Source organism: Phialemonium atrogriseum (assembly GCF_030411735.1).
Source record: "Phialemonium atrogriseum strain 8032-3 unplaced genomic scaffold QBC33scaffold_19, whole genome shotgun sequence".
NCBI classification, from domain to species: Eukaryota; Fungi; Ascomycota; class Sordariomycetes; order Cephalothecales; family Cephalothecaceae; genus Phialemonium; species Phialemonium atrogriseum.
The window spans coordinates 43,743-59,255 of record NW_026848156.1 but is presented as its reverse complement, the minus strand read 5'-3'; the positions used below and the strand labels follow the sequence as shown (position 1 = coordinate 59,255).

Genomic DNA, 15,513 nt, shown 5'->3' with positions numbered 1-15,513 from the left:
TATTGGGAGTCGAGATGAGGAGAATCATCGTGACTGGGTCTCTGCGGCTCCCAAGGTGGGCACCATGCCGACTCTACCCACTCGTATCCCCGCCCAGTCGAACAAAGAATCCCAACGCAGCCTGACCAAGTGAAGTTCGTGTTGGTCGAGGGTGATTTGCAACATAGGAAGCTAGGTAGGTATGTACGCATATGTGGTGGTTGAGGGAAAAATTGGATTCGCCATTAATTTAGGTCATGTGACTCTAGGTATCTACATCCTTCGTTGGGGCGGCGCGGTGGGCCACAGTCACATGATTACCCGCTCCGCTGCCCCTGATGCGCGTCATTCGCCTCTCAAAGATCGCGTCGCGACAGATTGGCTTCCAGGTATTCCCAGATAGCCGCACTACTAACCGAGTACTTTGGCTATCAAAAATGCCTCCGTCTAAGTCGTCCTCGTCTTCCAGCAAACGTCCCGCCGCGGAGAATGACCCCTCCATTTCCCCCCCGCCTTTGAAGCGCAAGGCCCAAAGTGTCATCTCGAGTAAGGCCAATCGTCCATGCATCCACTTTAGTGCCGTGGTGCCGTGCTGTCTTGCTGACAGTCTGCTTTTTTAGAGGCTGCCGTTGCCAACTTCTTCACACCTACCTCCCAGAAGCCGAAGGAGCGAACAACATGGACCGAACGGAGTCCCCACGGAGATACACCAGCAACATTGCTCGTTGCCAAATACGTCCCCGACGGGGCCGAGGAGGAGCCGCTACCGAAACGGCGCAAGATCGCTGCGTTTGATCTTGTACGTACCGCCGCGGCGCTACCATCGATGGGACTGGGGCTGATTCAGAACATAGGATTCTACCCTGATCACTACTGCGTCTGGGAAGAAGCATTCCGACGATGCAACGGACTGGAAGTGGTGGGACCGGTGTGTCCCAATGCGGCTGAAGCAGCTGTTCGAGGAAGGGTACGTTGTTTCTCGTGCTCCCATTCTTGCTACCGCAGTCAACCAACAACCGCTGCGTCCAGTTACCGGGTCGTCATCTTCACGAACCAGGGAGGCCTGACACTCCACCCCGACCCCAAGTCCAAAGCCCCCAAGAACCTGGGCAAGAACCGAGTCGCCTCCTTTAGGCAGAAATGCAGTTCCGTGCTCGCCCAACTTGACCTCCCCCTGACTCTCTACGCGGCGACGGCCAAGGATATATACCGCAAACCTCGCACGGGCATGTGGAAGGAGATGTGCGACGACTACGACCTTAGGGAGGAGGATATAGACCTCGAGAACAGCATATTTGTGGGAGATGCAGGCGGCCGAATGGCCCAGCTGAAGGGGGCGGCGGCCGTCCCGAAGGACTTCAGTTGCTCGGATCGGAACCTCGCCCACAATGTGGGCATCGAATTCCAGACGCCTGAAGAGTTCTTCCTCGGGGAACAGCCCCGTGAGTTTGCGAGGGACTTTGATCTGGTGAACTTTCCCTTTGCCGGCGAGGGCGAGGGCGAAGGTGAGGACGTGGTCAAGTTCGAGAAGAAGAATGACACGGAGATTGTCTTGTTCTGTGGCCCGCCTGGCGCAGGCAAGAGCACGTTCTACTGGGAGCATCTTAAGCCGCTGGGGTACGAACGGGTGAATCAGGACACTTTGAAGAGGTAAGTGCCCCCTTGGATGTCCTTCCACGCTGGTTTCTTAGTAGTCACTCACACCCGCCCAGCAAGGTCAAATGCTTCCAGGTGGCTACCGACTTCTTGCGTGATGGAGAGTCCGTCGCGATTGGTAAGGATCTCGACTAATATAGTGCCATGAGACCCTCACTGACCAGTCTAGACAATACGAATCCTGATCCAGACATTCGGGCTCAATGGGTCGAGCTTGCACAGAAGAACAAGGTCCCCATTCGATGCGTCTGGTTCCGGACGCCCATCCAGCTGTGCGAACACAACGATGCCGTGAGGTCAATGAACAAATCGGTATGTGACTAATGCGAATTTACAATCTTCTTCCTTCCCGGCTTGCGCTAACTAACCCCTATGTAGCTGAACCCCGAGTCGAGGCCGTCACTCCCCAAACTTGCATTTAACGGTTTTAGCTCTAGGTTCAAGGAGCCGAAGCTCAAAGAGGGCTTCCAAGAGATTGTCGAAGTGGACTTCAAGTTCCGGGGGACGAAGGAAGAGTATGAGGTCTGGGGGCGGTATTGGCTCTGAAGATGACCCTTCGTCTGGGTCATCTTGCTCCATTGCCCCGCCACCCGCTTGACTGGTTGAGACGGCAGCGATGGACTTGCTAATTGGCCCCGTCCTTAAGCCCGCCATTACATGGCGCCTGGCGCCTGGCCCCCAGATTATTGGTACATTCCTTTGCGGCCTACAACCACGACGATGGTTGCTTTGAGCGATAGCATCGACTTGGAAGCCTCGTTGCGCTAGCTGAGCGGAAACCGTCGATATCGTATCAATCTGGCATCTCTACGTGCCTTTCAACAGAGTCTATGACCCGACAAGACGGGCTACACGACTAGAAGACATCCAATCCCAATCGCTGTGCCCCTGCATTAAGGCCGCACTAAAGGTGTCACTTGCATCCCCAGTCCGTCGACTCTGTGAAACAACAAGTCCCGGGTCAGCAGCGGACGCCCGCCATCGGTTCCCTGGTCACCCCGTCTCGAAGGTGACGCAAATGGTTCAAACAGCGGAACCCATACCCCTAAGTATTACATAGCTGCATCGTGCGGGAGACGTCGTCACGTTCTGGTTCGGACCTAGACTGGCGGAGCTGTTCAGCTATTGATTAGCAGAGCCGCCGCCTGATTGCCCACCTAGGTAGTTCTCTCCAGGTTCGCCCCCGGGCACCCAGGATATCTTCAAGCTTAAGCCAACCTAGATTCCAACACGCTTCAGATTTGCTTGAGGTCCTCATAGTTAATTGGATGTGATGCTCTGACTGGTTGATTACAAGCTACCTAGTACTATCTTGATGAGAGCCTGATGGATATCTTGCATCACATTGGTTCCAAGCAGGAAAGTCTCTCCAAGTTTCCTATATCCCAAAAATCCCAAAAATGCAAGCCGATAAAGTGACGGTGCGAAAACCTCAGGCGAAACCCCGGTCTTCTCGATGTTCCCTCCCAACTTCCCTATGACTCCTATCTCGCGTCTGATAATTGTTGGTGTCAACTGTACGTCACTTCCTTCCCATTTCTGCCGAGAGCATTTGCATCACTCCTTGGCCTTTGCGTCATCTGTCTCCTTCTTAGCTCCTTCTGTCTCCTTCTTATTAACCCCTTCTGTCTCCTTCTTAGCCCCCTCCTTCTCCTTCTTAGCCCCCTTCTTCTTCTCCCCTTCCTCTTTCTTCTTCTCCTCTTCTTCCTTTCTCCGCTTCTCCTCCTCTTCCTTCTCCTTCCTGATCTTCTCCTTCTCCATCTCTTCATGCTCCAACTTCTGCCAGTTCGCGTACGGCTCCGAGTTCTTGGTCGTCCTGGTCATCCGCGACGCCGAGCTGGCCTTGTCCTCGCCGATCTTGGCGCGCCCCACGAGGCTGACGAAGATGGCGGAGCCGACGACAAAGGTCAGCACGAAGCGGTAGGTGCCGTACCAGGCCGGGGCCCAGCCGCGGGTGGCGGCGCGGGCGTCGGCAAAGTACAGCAGCGTGAAGGAGACGAACTGGCCGATCAGGGCCCACTCGACGGGCAGCAGCAGCGTCGGCCAGGCCAGGGCAGGGGCGACGACGCCGACGCCGTAGCGGAAGGTGGTGCGGGGGCGCGAGGGCGCGCGCTCGGCGAACTCGAGACCCCAGTGGACGGCGCCCAGGAAGGAGATGATGACGGCGCCGTAGCCGAGCTGGATGGGCTCGAGCAGGTGGAGCCAGTGCGAGGCCGTCTCGTTGGAGACCATGATGCTGTTGAGGAAGTTGGAGCTCGTCGGCCATGCCGTGTTGAGGTTCCAGGAGAGGTACATGGTCGAGAGCGACGTTGCGAGGTACGGGAGCGAGCCGGCCAGGCCGAGGGTGAGGACCTCGCGGGGCACCGAGGCGAGCGAGAAGGTCTCCGCGACGGTGTTCTTGAGGTTGGAAGAGCGGCTGGTTAGTTGGGGAGGGTCAAGTTTGAATTGGCCATGAATTGTCTTCTAGGTTGTCTTACAAGGTCCGACTTTACTGCGCGCATAACGTCTTCCTCGTCCTTGGCAGCCTGGGTGGCTTCTGAGCTGGGTTCGATGAACTGGCGGACCGACGACTTGGTCGAAACACGATCCGGGTCTGCCTCCATCTTCTTCTTCGCCAATTCCCTCTCAAATTCTTTGTTGACCTTCGTCGGCTGCACCGGCGGCTTCGTGGAAAACCCGGTCTTCCATGTCGCGGGAATCAAGCTCGGGTGGCCTACTCTGGGCCTAGCAGAAAGGGCATTTGCGCCGACCAACCTCGGTGTGAGTGCCCGTTGAGTTCCCGGGCCTACGAGCTTGGCAACCGGCCTCGCGGAGGAGCGCAACAGTGGATTCACGCCTCGTAGCATCGTGTCTACTCCGTGAAGCTCAAGAACAGCTGGGAAGATTGGTGCTGGGGTTTTCTGCAGGTCGTCACTTGGGTTTGATATGGCCGCCTAAGAACGCGCAAGGGGTGAGACACGCTGGAGGAGGAAAAGAGGACCATCTGAGGTTCTCGGCTACGGGTAGGGTTCCACGAAACCCTTCTTTGGAAATGCTGTTGGACATGTTTGCTGCCGAAACTTCCACCTCATTGACGCTCTGCTTCACAGTGACGTAATGATTCAAAACACAAGGCCGACCTCAGATCTGGAAGCTGGGAAAAAGCTCGGGCCAGCGGGGTGTGAACAAGCAACTACACTAACCCTCCCGTAGGCTCAGGAGTGCCCCGCATTGCCAAATCCTATTGATCACACCCGAGTCACTTGGGAAACCTAACGATTCGGGCTGGGCTGCAAAAGCACGTCGACAATCTTGCTCTCGGATGAAATAATACCATGCTCTCCTTTTTAGAATCGTGGTGCTTTATACAACCAAAGTGGATAGAAGGTTTTTTTACATCATCAGCTGCTTGGAGGCTGAGTCGCCTTGCCAACCCAGGAACCGCCCTCTCGTACCTGACTTATTGGACCCACACCTGACGTATTTCGATTAAAACCCCCAGTTTTGGTTGCGGGTTGGCCTGACGTCTTTGGGAAGGAACAGGGAAAGGGCAAACGGCCAAACGGCAAGTAGACATTGTCTGCGCCACGATCAATCACGACGACTCGATCAGCAGCACAGTTAAACCACCTACCTAACTGTCTGCCAAGATACCTAGTCGAAACAACAACTAAGTCCAGAAAAGACGACGAAGCAGAAGAAGCACTCGCCGATCTTTCTGATTTGCCCATCTCGTTCGAAAGCTACAAGACGTTACCACGCGTCCCAAAACGACCCAGCGCTGTCGCTGCCTCCAATCCTACAATCGATACCCGCAAATGAAGCCCCAACAACCCCCTCGATAGATCCCGAACACGAGATCCCAGCCAGGGTGAGGGCACCCCACAGTCACAATGTTGGAAGGACTGGTTGCCGGGCTGCTGAACCGCTTTCTGGGCATGTACGTCAAGAACTTTGACCCTACCCAGCTCAAAGTCGGTATCTGGTCTGGCGATGTCAAGCTGCGCGACCTCGAGCTCCGCCGCGAGGCCCTTGACCAGCTCAAGCTCCCCATAAACGTTGTCGAGGGCCACCTGGGCCAATTAACGCTCGTCATCCCGTGGTCCAACCTGGGCGGCGCGCCCGTCAAGATCTTCATCGAGGATGTCTTCCTGCTTGCCTCCCCCAAGGAGGAGGCCGAGTACGATGAGGACGAGGAGGAACGTCGAAAGCAGCGGGTCAAGATGGAGAAGCTCGACTCGGCCGAGCTGCTCAAGGAGAGGAACCAAGAGGGCCTGAGCCAGGAAGAACAGCAGCGGACACAGAGTTTTACCGAGAGCCTCGTCACCAAGATCGTCGACAACCTCCAGGTCACGGTCAAGAACATCCACGTTCGGTACGAGGACGCGATATCGGCTCCGGGCCATCCCTTCGCATTGGGTGTCACTCTGGACGAATTCAGTGCCGTGAGCACCGACGGCAATTGGAAACCCATGTTCATCAACGACCCGACCAAAACCACACATAAGCTGGCGACGCTGGGAGCATTGGCTGTCTATTGGAATACAGACACATCGCTGATAGGCCCTGGGCGCGAGGCTTCTACCCCCGACAACGAGCAGCTGCCGCACGACGAGGTGCTCAGCCAGTTCAAGTCCATGATCACCAAAGGCAGCGAAGTCGGTGCGGCATCTAGCAGGCACCAGTTCATCCTCAAGCCTGTGAACGGACAGGCAAAACTCGAGCTCGACAAGACGGGCGACACAAAGGTCCCGAAGTTCAAGGCGAACCTACTCTTTGACGAAATCGGCTTGGTATTGGATGACGACCAGTACCGCGACGCGCTGATGATGGTCGACCTGTTCCACTACTTCGTCCGCCACCAGGAGTACAAGAAGTATCAGCCGAAGGGTGTCACGGCAAAGGAGGATCCCCGCGCGTGGCTCAAGTTTGCCGGAAATGCCGTGCTTAGCAAGATCCACGAACGGAACCGGAGGTGGTCCTGGGACTACTTCAGAGAACGACGCGATGACCGGAAGCGGTACATGGAGCTCTTCAAGAAGAAGAAACAGAACCAGCAACTCTCGCCCGACGACAATGCCGACCTGACCAGGCTCGAGTGGAAGCTGGACTACGAGGATCTGAGGTTCTGGCGATCGCTAGCCCGAAACGAGCTGAAGAAGGAGAACGCCGAGGCGTTGAGGAACAAGCCAGCCGCCCAAAACCAGCAACACCAAGGCTGGTTCTCCTGGGCGTGGGGTTCAAAGCCCCAAGAGCTTCCGTCAGACGCCGAGGAGAACACGCAGATCACCGAGGAGCAGCGAAAAGAGCTGTACGAGGCCATCGACTGGGACGAGAAAACTGCCTTGGCCGCAGAAGTCGATCTTCCGAGAGATACCGTCAAGATGCAGATCGAGGCCTCTCTGAGCACCGGCAGCTTCACCCTGAGACAGAACCCACACGGCGATTCCAGGGACCTACTAAGCCTCCACTTCGACGTCTTCAAGGCAAAGGGCTTGAAGCGACCCGACTCGTTCCTGGCCGAACTCAGCCTGGGCGGCCTGCGCGTCAACGATGGAACCACACCGAACAGCTTGTTCACCGAGATTGTCAGGGTCAAGGACGCACCCGATAGCAAGAAGCAGAAGCGGCTGTCGATTGCCGAGCTCGAGCAGAAGAGCCAGGAGCCGTTCTTCCAATTCCAGGTCGAGCAGAACCCCCTGGATGGCCAAGGCGACGTTGCCCTGACGGCCAAGCTGAAGCCGCTGGAGGTCGTGTGGAACCCGAATCTCATCATCGGAGTGGTGAACTTCTTCAGACCGCCAGAGCGGCACATGGAGTCCATCGCGGCTCTCATGGAAACAGCGGGCGCCACAGTCGAGGGTCTGCGCGAACAGACTCGTGCGGGCCTCGAGTTCGCTCTAGAGGAGCACAAGACGATCAATGCCAAGCTAGACCTGCAAGCGCCGCTCATCATCATCCCCCAAAGCATCACGACGAAGAGATCCCCATGCCTGATCCTAGACGCCGGCCACATCAGTGTCAACAGCGAGCTGGTCGACAAGGACACCATGAAAGAGGTCCAGTCGAAGCAGCACCAGTCATACACAGAAGACGATCTCAGGAAGCTGGAATCACTCATGTACGACCGCTTCATCGTGAAGCTCACCTCTACGCAGCTGCTCATAGGGCCATCGATCGAGGAAACGAAGAAGCAGCTGACCGAGAAGGACGAGGAGCTTCCGATGCATATCGTCCAAGAGCTCACCGTCGATTTTGTCGTCGAGATCTCCATTCTCCCCAAGGCCCCGAACCTCACGAGGCTGAAGGTCTCGGGCCACCTCCCCGTCCTCCACGCGACCGCTTCCGATGCAAAATACAAGAGCCTCATGCGGATCATCGACGTTGCCATCCCGAAGCTCGGTGAGGCCCAGTCCCAGGAGCGGGCAGCCCAGGACCACGCGACTCGGAGGCCTAGGGGTCTTAGCACTGCGTCGACTCGTTCACGGAAGGAAGACGACCGTCGGCAGTCGTCACAGTTTCTGGCCCTCTCGACACAGCAGCAGGCCATCATCATCGACGACGACGATCTCGATGATGACAGCGACCAGTACGAGGATGCAAAAGATGGCGCCGGCCATGAGAAGCTGAAGATGCAGCAGCGCAGCTTCGAGTTCAAGTTTGCCGTGGACAAGCTGCAGGGCTCGCTCTACCGCAGCGATCCGGAGGGCAAGAGGCCGGACCAGCTGCTAGTTGAGCTGGTAGCCGAGAATTTCGACCTCGAGTTCTACTTGCGGCCATACGACATGGTTGCCGAAGTCTCGCTGGGGTCCGTGACGGTGGACGATTTTGTCGACAACCCGCCGGCCGAGTTCAAGTCCATTGTCACATCTGGCGACGTCGAAGATCGGAAACAGCAGCGGGACTTGGTGCACGTCAAATATGTCAAGGTCAAGAAGGAGTCACCGGAATTCATGCCCGTGTACGAAGGCGTGGAAACCAACGTCAATGTCGCGATCTCCACCATCAACCTCGTCATCACTCGAAAGACGCTTCTGACCCTGCTCGACTTCATCCTCATCACCTTCACCAACAATGGCAACGCGAATGCTAGCCCCCAAAAGGCGATTACAGATACCGAGTCCGAGACGGACATCGAGGTAGAGCCGCCCTCCCCAACAGCCGGGCAGAACGAGGGCGGTGCCATCAGGGTCAAGGTAGATCTCAAGACTATCAGGCTGATCCTCAACAACGACGGAATTCGGCTTGCCACCCTTTCATTCAACCATGCCGACGTCGGCGTCTTCCTCCTCGGAAAGACGATGCGCGTCTCCACCAAGCTTGGCGACCTCAGCTTGGTCGACGATGTGGACCAAGGCGTGTCCGAGGAGTCGGCCTTTCGACAACTCATCACCATCCAGGGCGACGGGCTCGCCGACGTGCGCTACGAGACGTTTGACTCCGACAACCCAGACCTGTACCCGGGCTATGACTCGTCTATCTATCTGCGTGCCGGTTCGATCAAGCTGAACTTCGTCGAGGAGCCGTTCCGCAAGATTGTGGACTTCCTCGTCAAGTTTGGCAAGATGCAGGCCATTTACAACGCCGCGCGACAGGCCGCCGCCAACCAAGCCAACCAGCTGCAGCAGAGCAACAGCCGCATCAAGTTCGACATCATTGTCAAGACCCCCATCGTCGTTTTTCCGCGAGCCGTCGTCACGGGCCAATCGAAGAGGGACCTTATGACCGCTTACCTGGGAGAGATATACGCGCAGAACAAATTTGCCGCCCTCGACGACTCGGAAAAGTCCGAGATCGCCACCAAGGTCTCTACCGGCATCCGCAACATCAGGCTGACGTCCTTGTTCCACTATCCCGGGGACGACTCGGAGGAGCTAGAGCTCATCGACCACGTCGATCTGGGCTTCGATATCACCTACGCCGAGCACAGAAAGGGCTCCAAGCGGCCAGATCTCGAGGTGCGGGGGAGCATGACAGACATAAATCTTCGCATAACGCCGTACCAGCTCAGGTTCCTCCTCGAGCTGTCCCGGTCTGTGCCTGCCGTGTTCTCCGGAGATGCAACCCAGAGGGCCGAGGAGGCCGAGCATGACGTTGACACGGCAACCCTGGAACGAGCGCGGACGATACCTAGCGCGGGCAACGATGGAGATGGAGACCAGCAGGCTGACCTGAGCCCCGAGCTTGCCCCACATGGCGAGACCTGGACGGCGTTAGATCTCGTCTTTGAGGTGCAGACTATCGGGTTGGAGCTCATCAGTGCCCGTCAAGACCTGCCTGTGGGGAGCCTGGACACGGCCAGTCTGAGCAGCTTCTCGCTGGACAAGAGCAGGCTCAAGACACGGATGCTGTCGGACGGCAGTTTGGAGGCAGAATTCGTCATCCAGGCCTTCAGCATCCACGACAGCCGACCCAGGGAGACCAACAAATTCCGGAGGATCATGGCGAGCAGGAACAAGGACGTGCAACAATTCATGGCGAGCTTGACCATGAGCGGCGGCAGGCAGAGGGACGTCATCGCCATGGTGGCCATTGATAGCCCGCGCATCATCTTCGCCCTGGACTATCTGTTTGCCATCCAGCAGTTCGTATCGGTTGGCATGCAGGTCGACGAGCCGAGCCCTGCCGACGAGGACAGCCCTCTGGGGAGCCCCGAGGATATGAGCGATGCAGACTCGATGCAGGTCAGCTTCACGGGCAGACGATCCCAGAGCAGCGGGCCCAGCAACGCAGGAGAGGAAGTGCAGCAGGACAGCAAGGCAGACGAGACGAAGATGAACATCTCGTTCCGAGCAAACGTGGTGGACGCCCAGGTCATCCTCATCGCCAACCCGCTGAGTTCCAGCTCCGAGGCGATTGTGCTGGGCACCAAGCAGGTGCTTCTATCGCGGCAGCATGCGTTGACATTCCAGGTCTCCGAGGTTGGCATGTTTCTGTGCCGCATGGACCGGTTCGACGACACCCGGTTAAGGATCATCGACGACTTTTCGATTCAGATGTCCATGGACAGCTCACAGCCGTCGCTGACGAGCTTGCACGTGGACATCGAGCCCCTGGTTCTCCGGCTGTCGCTGCGAGACGTCCTTCTAGCCATGCAGATCATCAGCAAGGCGTCCGAGATGACCAGCGGCGAAACGAAAGACCCGAAAGCAACCGCTGTAGACGAAAAAGCTAGACAGCTCAAGCGGGCTGGCATGAAGCAGCGAACCGCCAGCGGCAGAGGACAGTCAACAGTGGGCGCCTCGAGGTCGATGGCCGCCACTGCGAAGCCCGGTACAGTAGCCAGACATGGGTCGGAGAACCAACCCCACGATGTCGTGAAAGCGCCGCGCCATTACGAAGAGCTCACCGCCACTATCGACGGCATCCGCCTAGTCCTAATTGGCGATGTTCACGAGCTTCCCATTCTCGACATCAGCGTCAAAAACTTCACTGCCACGGCCGAGAACTGGACGTCGGATCTCAAGGCGGAAGCGGCCATTGATACGTACATCAATGTCTACAACTTCTCCAAGTCGGCCTGGGAACCACTGCTAGAGCCGTGGCAGGTGGGACTGGGAGTTGCGCGAGAGCAGAGTACGGGCTTGTTCTCTATTGACGTGGCGTCCAAGCGAACCTTCGATGTCACAATCACCACCGCCACCATCGCCCTGGCTTCCACCTCGTTTGCCTTCCTGACCCAAGACCAGGATGTGCTGAGCAAGCCTCGTAGGACGGAGGCGCCGTACCGCATCCAGAACTACACGGGCTTTGATGTCGTCGTTCACGCCAAGGCTGCGAACGACGAGAGTACGGCTCTGCGCCTGGAAGATGGCCAAGAGGCGCCGTGGAGCCTGGAGAACTGGGAGAAGATGCGCGAGAACCTGCTTGCCGAGAGCACGACTGCCGGTAGCGTTTCCGTCTCGCTCGAAGGCAGCGGTTTCGACACGGTGAAGAATATCCGGCTTAGCCGTGAAGGGGAGATCCTCTACGGCCTCAAGCCCAAGACGGACCAGGTCCAACACCGACTCCTCGTCGACGTCAAGCTCGGCAAGGACAACCTGAAGTACGTCACGCTGCGCAGCCCGTTGTCTGTCGAGAACGCGACCCAGATCCCGATCGAGCTGGGCGTGTTCGATGCGCAGGAAGGCCATCTCCTGAAGATCGAGAAGATCCCCCCCGGCGAGAGCCGGCCGGCGCCTGTTGGCGCCGTGTACCTGAAAAGTCTCCTCGTGCGGCCGGACTCGGGCTTCGGCTATTCGTGGAGCAGCGAGACGTTGTGGTGGCGAGACCTGCTCAAGAGGCCGACGAGGACCATGATGTGCAAGGGCGAACACGGCGAGCCGTTCTACTTCCAGCTCAATGCCAGCTTTGATCGGACAAACCCGCTGACCAGGTAAAGTGGCCCCCCGCCGTGCATGATGCATCGTCCCCTTGGGCAAGACCGCTGACACACAGTTTACTTTACGTAGGAATTACCCGTACATGCACCTCAAGCTTTCAGCCCCAGTGACGCTGGAGAACCTCTTGCCATATGACTTCAAGTACCGCATCTACGACAAGAACACCAAGAAGGACTGGTCGAACTTTCTGCGTAAGGGAGGGGTCAGCCCCGTGCATATCGTCGAGCTGTCTCACCTCCTTCTACTGAGCATCGACATGCAAGACTCGTCGTTCAAACCCAGCGAGTTTGCCATCATCAACTCGGGCACCGCCGAAGACTTCAAAAAGGAGACGCATCTTGTCTGCAAGGACGCCGAGGGCCTGAGCCTGAGCCTCAGGTTGCATTACCACCGCATCCCCGACAGCGGTGGCGCCTTCAAGGTCACCGTCTACAGCCCCTATGTGATCCTGAACAAGACAGGACTGGACCTGAGCATCCGCTCCAGAGGGTACATCCAGCACGCCAAGGCGGCCGCTGGCGAACAAGTGCTCATCGACGTGGGAGACAACCAACGGCCGCAAGCACAGCCGCTCATGTTCTCGTATAGGAGCGATGACCACAAGAATCGCGCTAACCTCAAGATCGGCGACTCGGAGTGGAGCAAGTCACAGAGCTTCGACGCCATCGGAAGCACGACCGAGGTTGTCCTCCAATCGCCGGGCCGCAACGCGGAAATCCACGTCGGCATCAAGGTCGAGTCGGGCGAGGGCAAGTACAAGATGACCAACGTGGTCACCTTCACGCCGAGATACATCATCCAGAACCGGCTGGGCGAGGACCTCAACATTCGCGAACCCAGCTCGTCCAGCCTCATGTCTCTCAAGGCGGGTGCCCTCCAGCCGCTGCATTTCCTCCAGCGGAGCGCCGTAAAGCAGCTTTGCCTGTGCTTCCCAGGGGTCAACAACCAGTGGACCGCGCCCTTCAACATCTCCGACGTGGGGACGACGCACATCAAGATTGCCAAGGCGGGGCAGCGACAGAGGCTGATACGCGTCGAGGTCCTGGTCGAAGACGCGACCATCTTCCTGCACCTGAGCGTGGAGACGAAGAACTGGCCCTTCTCGATGCGGAACGAGAGCGACACCGAGTTCACCTTCTTCCAGGCGAACCCCAACCTCGACGAGGATGGCGCCGAGGACCGATCCGGGTGGAGGCCCATCAGGTACCGCCTACCGCCGCGTAGTATCATGCCGTATGCCTGGGACTTTCCCGCCGCGAAGCACCGCGAGATCTGCATCAGCGCCTTCGGCAAGGAGAGACATGTCAAGCTCGCCGAGATTGGCAACTTGATGCCTCTGAAGCTCACGGCCCCGTCGGGACAGGCAAAAATCATCGACATCAACGTCGCTGCCGACGGCCCCACGCAGACCATGATCCTGTCCAACTTCAAGCAGTCCAAGAGCTTGTATCGCCAGCGATCCAATGCCGGGTCCAGCACGAGCCAGGGCGGCTTCGAGGCGAAGGAGCTCAGCACCGGCATCACGTTCCAGGCGCAGTTGAGGCTCTCGGGAGTAGGCATCTCCCTCATCAACTCGCAGCTCAAGGAGCTCGCCTATGTCACGCTGCGAGACATCCAGCTCCGGTACAGCGACTCGCCGCTCTACCAGACCGTCAGCATGTCGATCAAGTGGATCCAGATAGACAACCAGCTCTACGGCGGCATCGTCCCCATCATCCTCTACCCCAGCGTGGTCCCGAAGAGGGCGCAGGAGATTGAGGCGCACCCGTCGGTGCATGTCATGGTCACGCGCGTCAAGGACGACTCATACGGCGTGCAGTACATCAAGTACGCCACCATACTGCTGCAGCAGATGACGCTCGACCTCGACGAGGACTTTGTCTACGCGCTCCTGGACTACTCCAAGATCCCCGGCGCGACGTGGACCGAGACGGAGGAGGAGGGCCGGCTGTGCGACGAGAGCCTCGACATCCCCGAGCCGAAGCTGCAACAGTCGGGCCAGGACTTTTACTTTGAGCTACTAAATATCCAGCCCATGCAGCTCGATCTCTCGTTTGTGCGGACCGAGAGGGTCAACGTCGAGGCCAAGACGTCGTCGCGGAACCCGCTCATGTTCTTCCTCAACGTGCTCACCATGGCCATCGGCAACGTCAACGACGCGCCGGTGCGCCTCAACGCGCTGATCCTCGAGAACGTGCGCGTGTCGATCCCCGTGCTGACGCAGAACATCTCGAACCACTACAGCCAGGAGGCGCTCTCGCAGATCCACAACATCCTCGGCAGCGCCGACTTCCTGGGCAACCCGGTGGGGCTGTTCAACAACATCAGCTCGGGGCTCACCGACGTCTTCTACGAGCCGTACCAGGGGCTGATCATGTCGGACAAGCCCGAGGACTTTGGCATCGCGCTCGCCCGCGGGGCGGGGTCGTTCGTCAAGAAGTCGGTTTACGGGTTCACCGACTCGTTCTCCAAGTTCACGGGCTCCTTCGCAAAGGGCCTGGCCGCGGCCACGCTGGACAAGCAGTTCCAGGACAGGCGGCGCATCACGCGGGCGCGGAACCGGCCCAAGCACGCGCTCTACGGCGTCACGGCGGGGGCCAACTCGCTGTTCACGTCGGTGGCGTCGGGGGTCGGCGGCCTGGCGCGCAAGCCGCTCGAGGGGGCCGAGCAGGAAGGGCCGATGGGGTTCCTCAAGGGCGTGGGCAAGGGCGTCATCGGGCTCGCGACCAAGCCGGCCATCGGCGTGCTGGACCTCGCGTCCAACGTGTCCGAGGGCATCCGCAACACGACGACCGTCTTCGACGGGTCCGAGCTCGACCGCGTGCGCCTCACGCGCTACATCCCGGGCGACGGCGTGATCCGCCCCTACTCGCAGCGCGAGGCGCTGGGCCAGTTCTGGCTCAAGCAGGTCGACAACGGCAAGTACTTTGACGAGCAGTACATTGCGCACCTGGAGCTGCCGCGCGAGGACATGGTGGTCATGGTGACGTACTCGCGCATCCTGCTCATCCGCAGCCGCAGGCTCGCGTCCGAGTGGGACGTGCCGCTCAGCGACGTCCAGACCATCGCCAAGGAGCGCACGGGGCTCAGCCTGACGCTGAGGGGCGGGACGAACGGGCCGTTCATCCCCGTCGGGGAGGAGAGCGGGCGCGCCTTCCTGTACCGCATGGTTGCCGTCGCGGTGGAGGAGTTTAATCGGAGGTTTAGGTGGTTGGGGTAGATGGGGGGTAGGTAGATGGGGTAGATTGGGGGTGGTGGGGTGGGGGCCATCTTGTATGTACTCGGGGGATGATTAGACGGTCTTACAGTAACCTGTGTTTTTTCGAGCAACAGACATTGTGTGTTTTGCTAGAGTAGTATATGAGTAATTTTTGTTCACGAATTATGACGGAGAGGTGTGATTCTCAGACCAGTGTTGCGTCAACTGCTGTCCCATCGTGAAAGGTCAGGGGGTATTGTGGTTCCTGGGGCCTGAGGATGCCAAGCGTGAGGGGCCAGCCGACACGGGATCCCTCCA

General features: G+C 58.3%; 3 protein-coding genes across 3 annotated transcripts; 2 read left to right on the top strand and 1 right to left on the bottom strand.

Moving 5' to 3' along the window:
* Positions 1 to 416: 416 nt before the first annotated feature.
* QBC33DRAFT_455019 (polynucleotide kinase 3 phosphatase) lies at positions 417 to 2,181 on the top strand (the record flags this gene model as incomplete). The annotated part of the gene is made up of 7 exons (XM_060424756.1): positions 417 to 525; positions 600 to 778; positions 834 to 946; positions 1,009 to 1,629; positions 1,692 to 1,753; positions 1,805 to 1,947; positions 2,014 to 2,181. 7 exons carry the CDS (start codon positions 417 to 419, stop codon positions 2,179 to 2,181), a joined length of 1,395 nt encoding a protein of 464 aa, XP_060281598.1.
* A 708-nt stretch (positions 2,182 to 2,889) lies between these two features.
* On the bottom strand, positions 2,890 to 4,891 carry QBC33DRAFT_544157 (uncharacterized protein). The gene is made up of 2 exons (XM_060428425.1): positions 4,113 to 4,891; positions 2,890 to 4,032 (listed from the first exon to the last, which is right to left on the bottom strand). Exons 1-2 carry the CDS (start codon positions 4,479 to 4,481, stop codon positions 3,193 to 3,195), a joined length of 1,209 nt encoding a protein of 402 aa, XP_060281597.1. The 5' UTR covers positions 4,482 to 4,891; the 3' UTR covers positions 2,890 to 3,192.
* A 616-nt stretch (positions 4,892 to 5,507) lies between these two features.
* On the top strand, positions 5,508 to 15,216 carry QBC33DRAFT_560751 (vacuolar protein sorting-associated protein 13; the record flags this gene model as incomplete). The annotated part of the gene is made up of 2 exons (XM_060430083.1): positions 5,508 to 11,989; positions 12,066 to 15,216. 2 exons carry the CDS (start codon positions 5,508 to 5,510, stop codon positions 15,214 to 15,216), a joined length of 9,633 nt encoding a protein of 3,210 aa, XP_060281596.1.
* Positions 15,217 to 15,513: the final 297 nt, after the last annotated feature.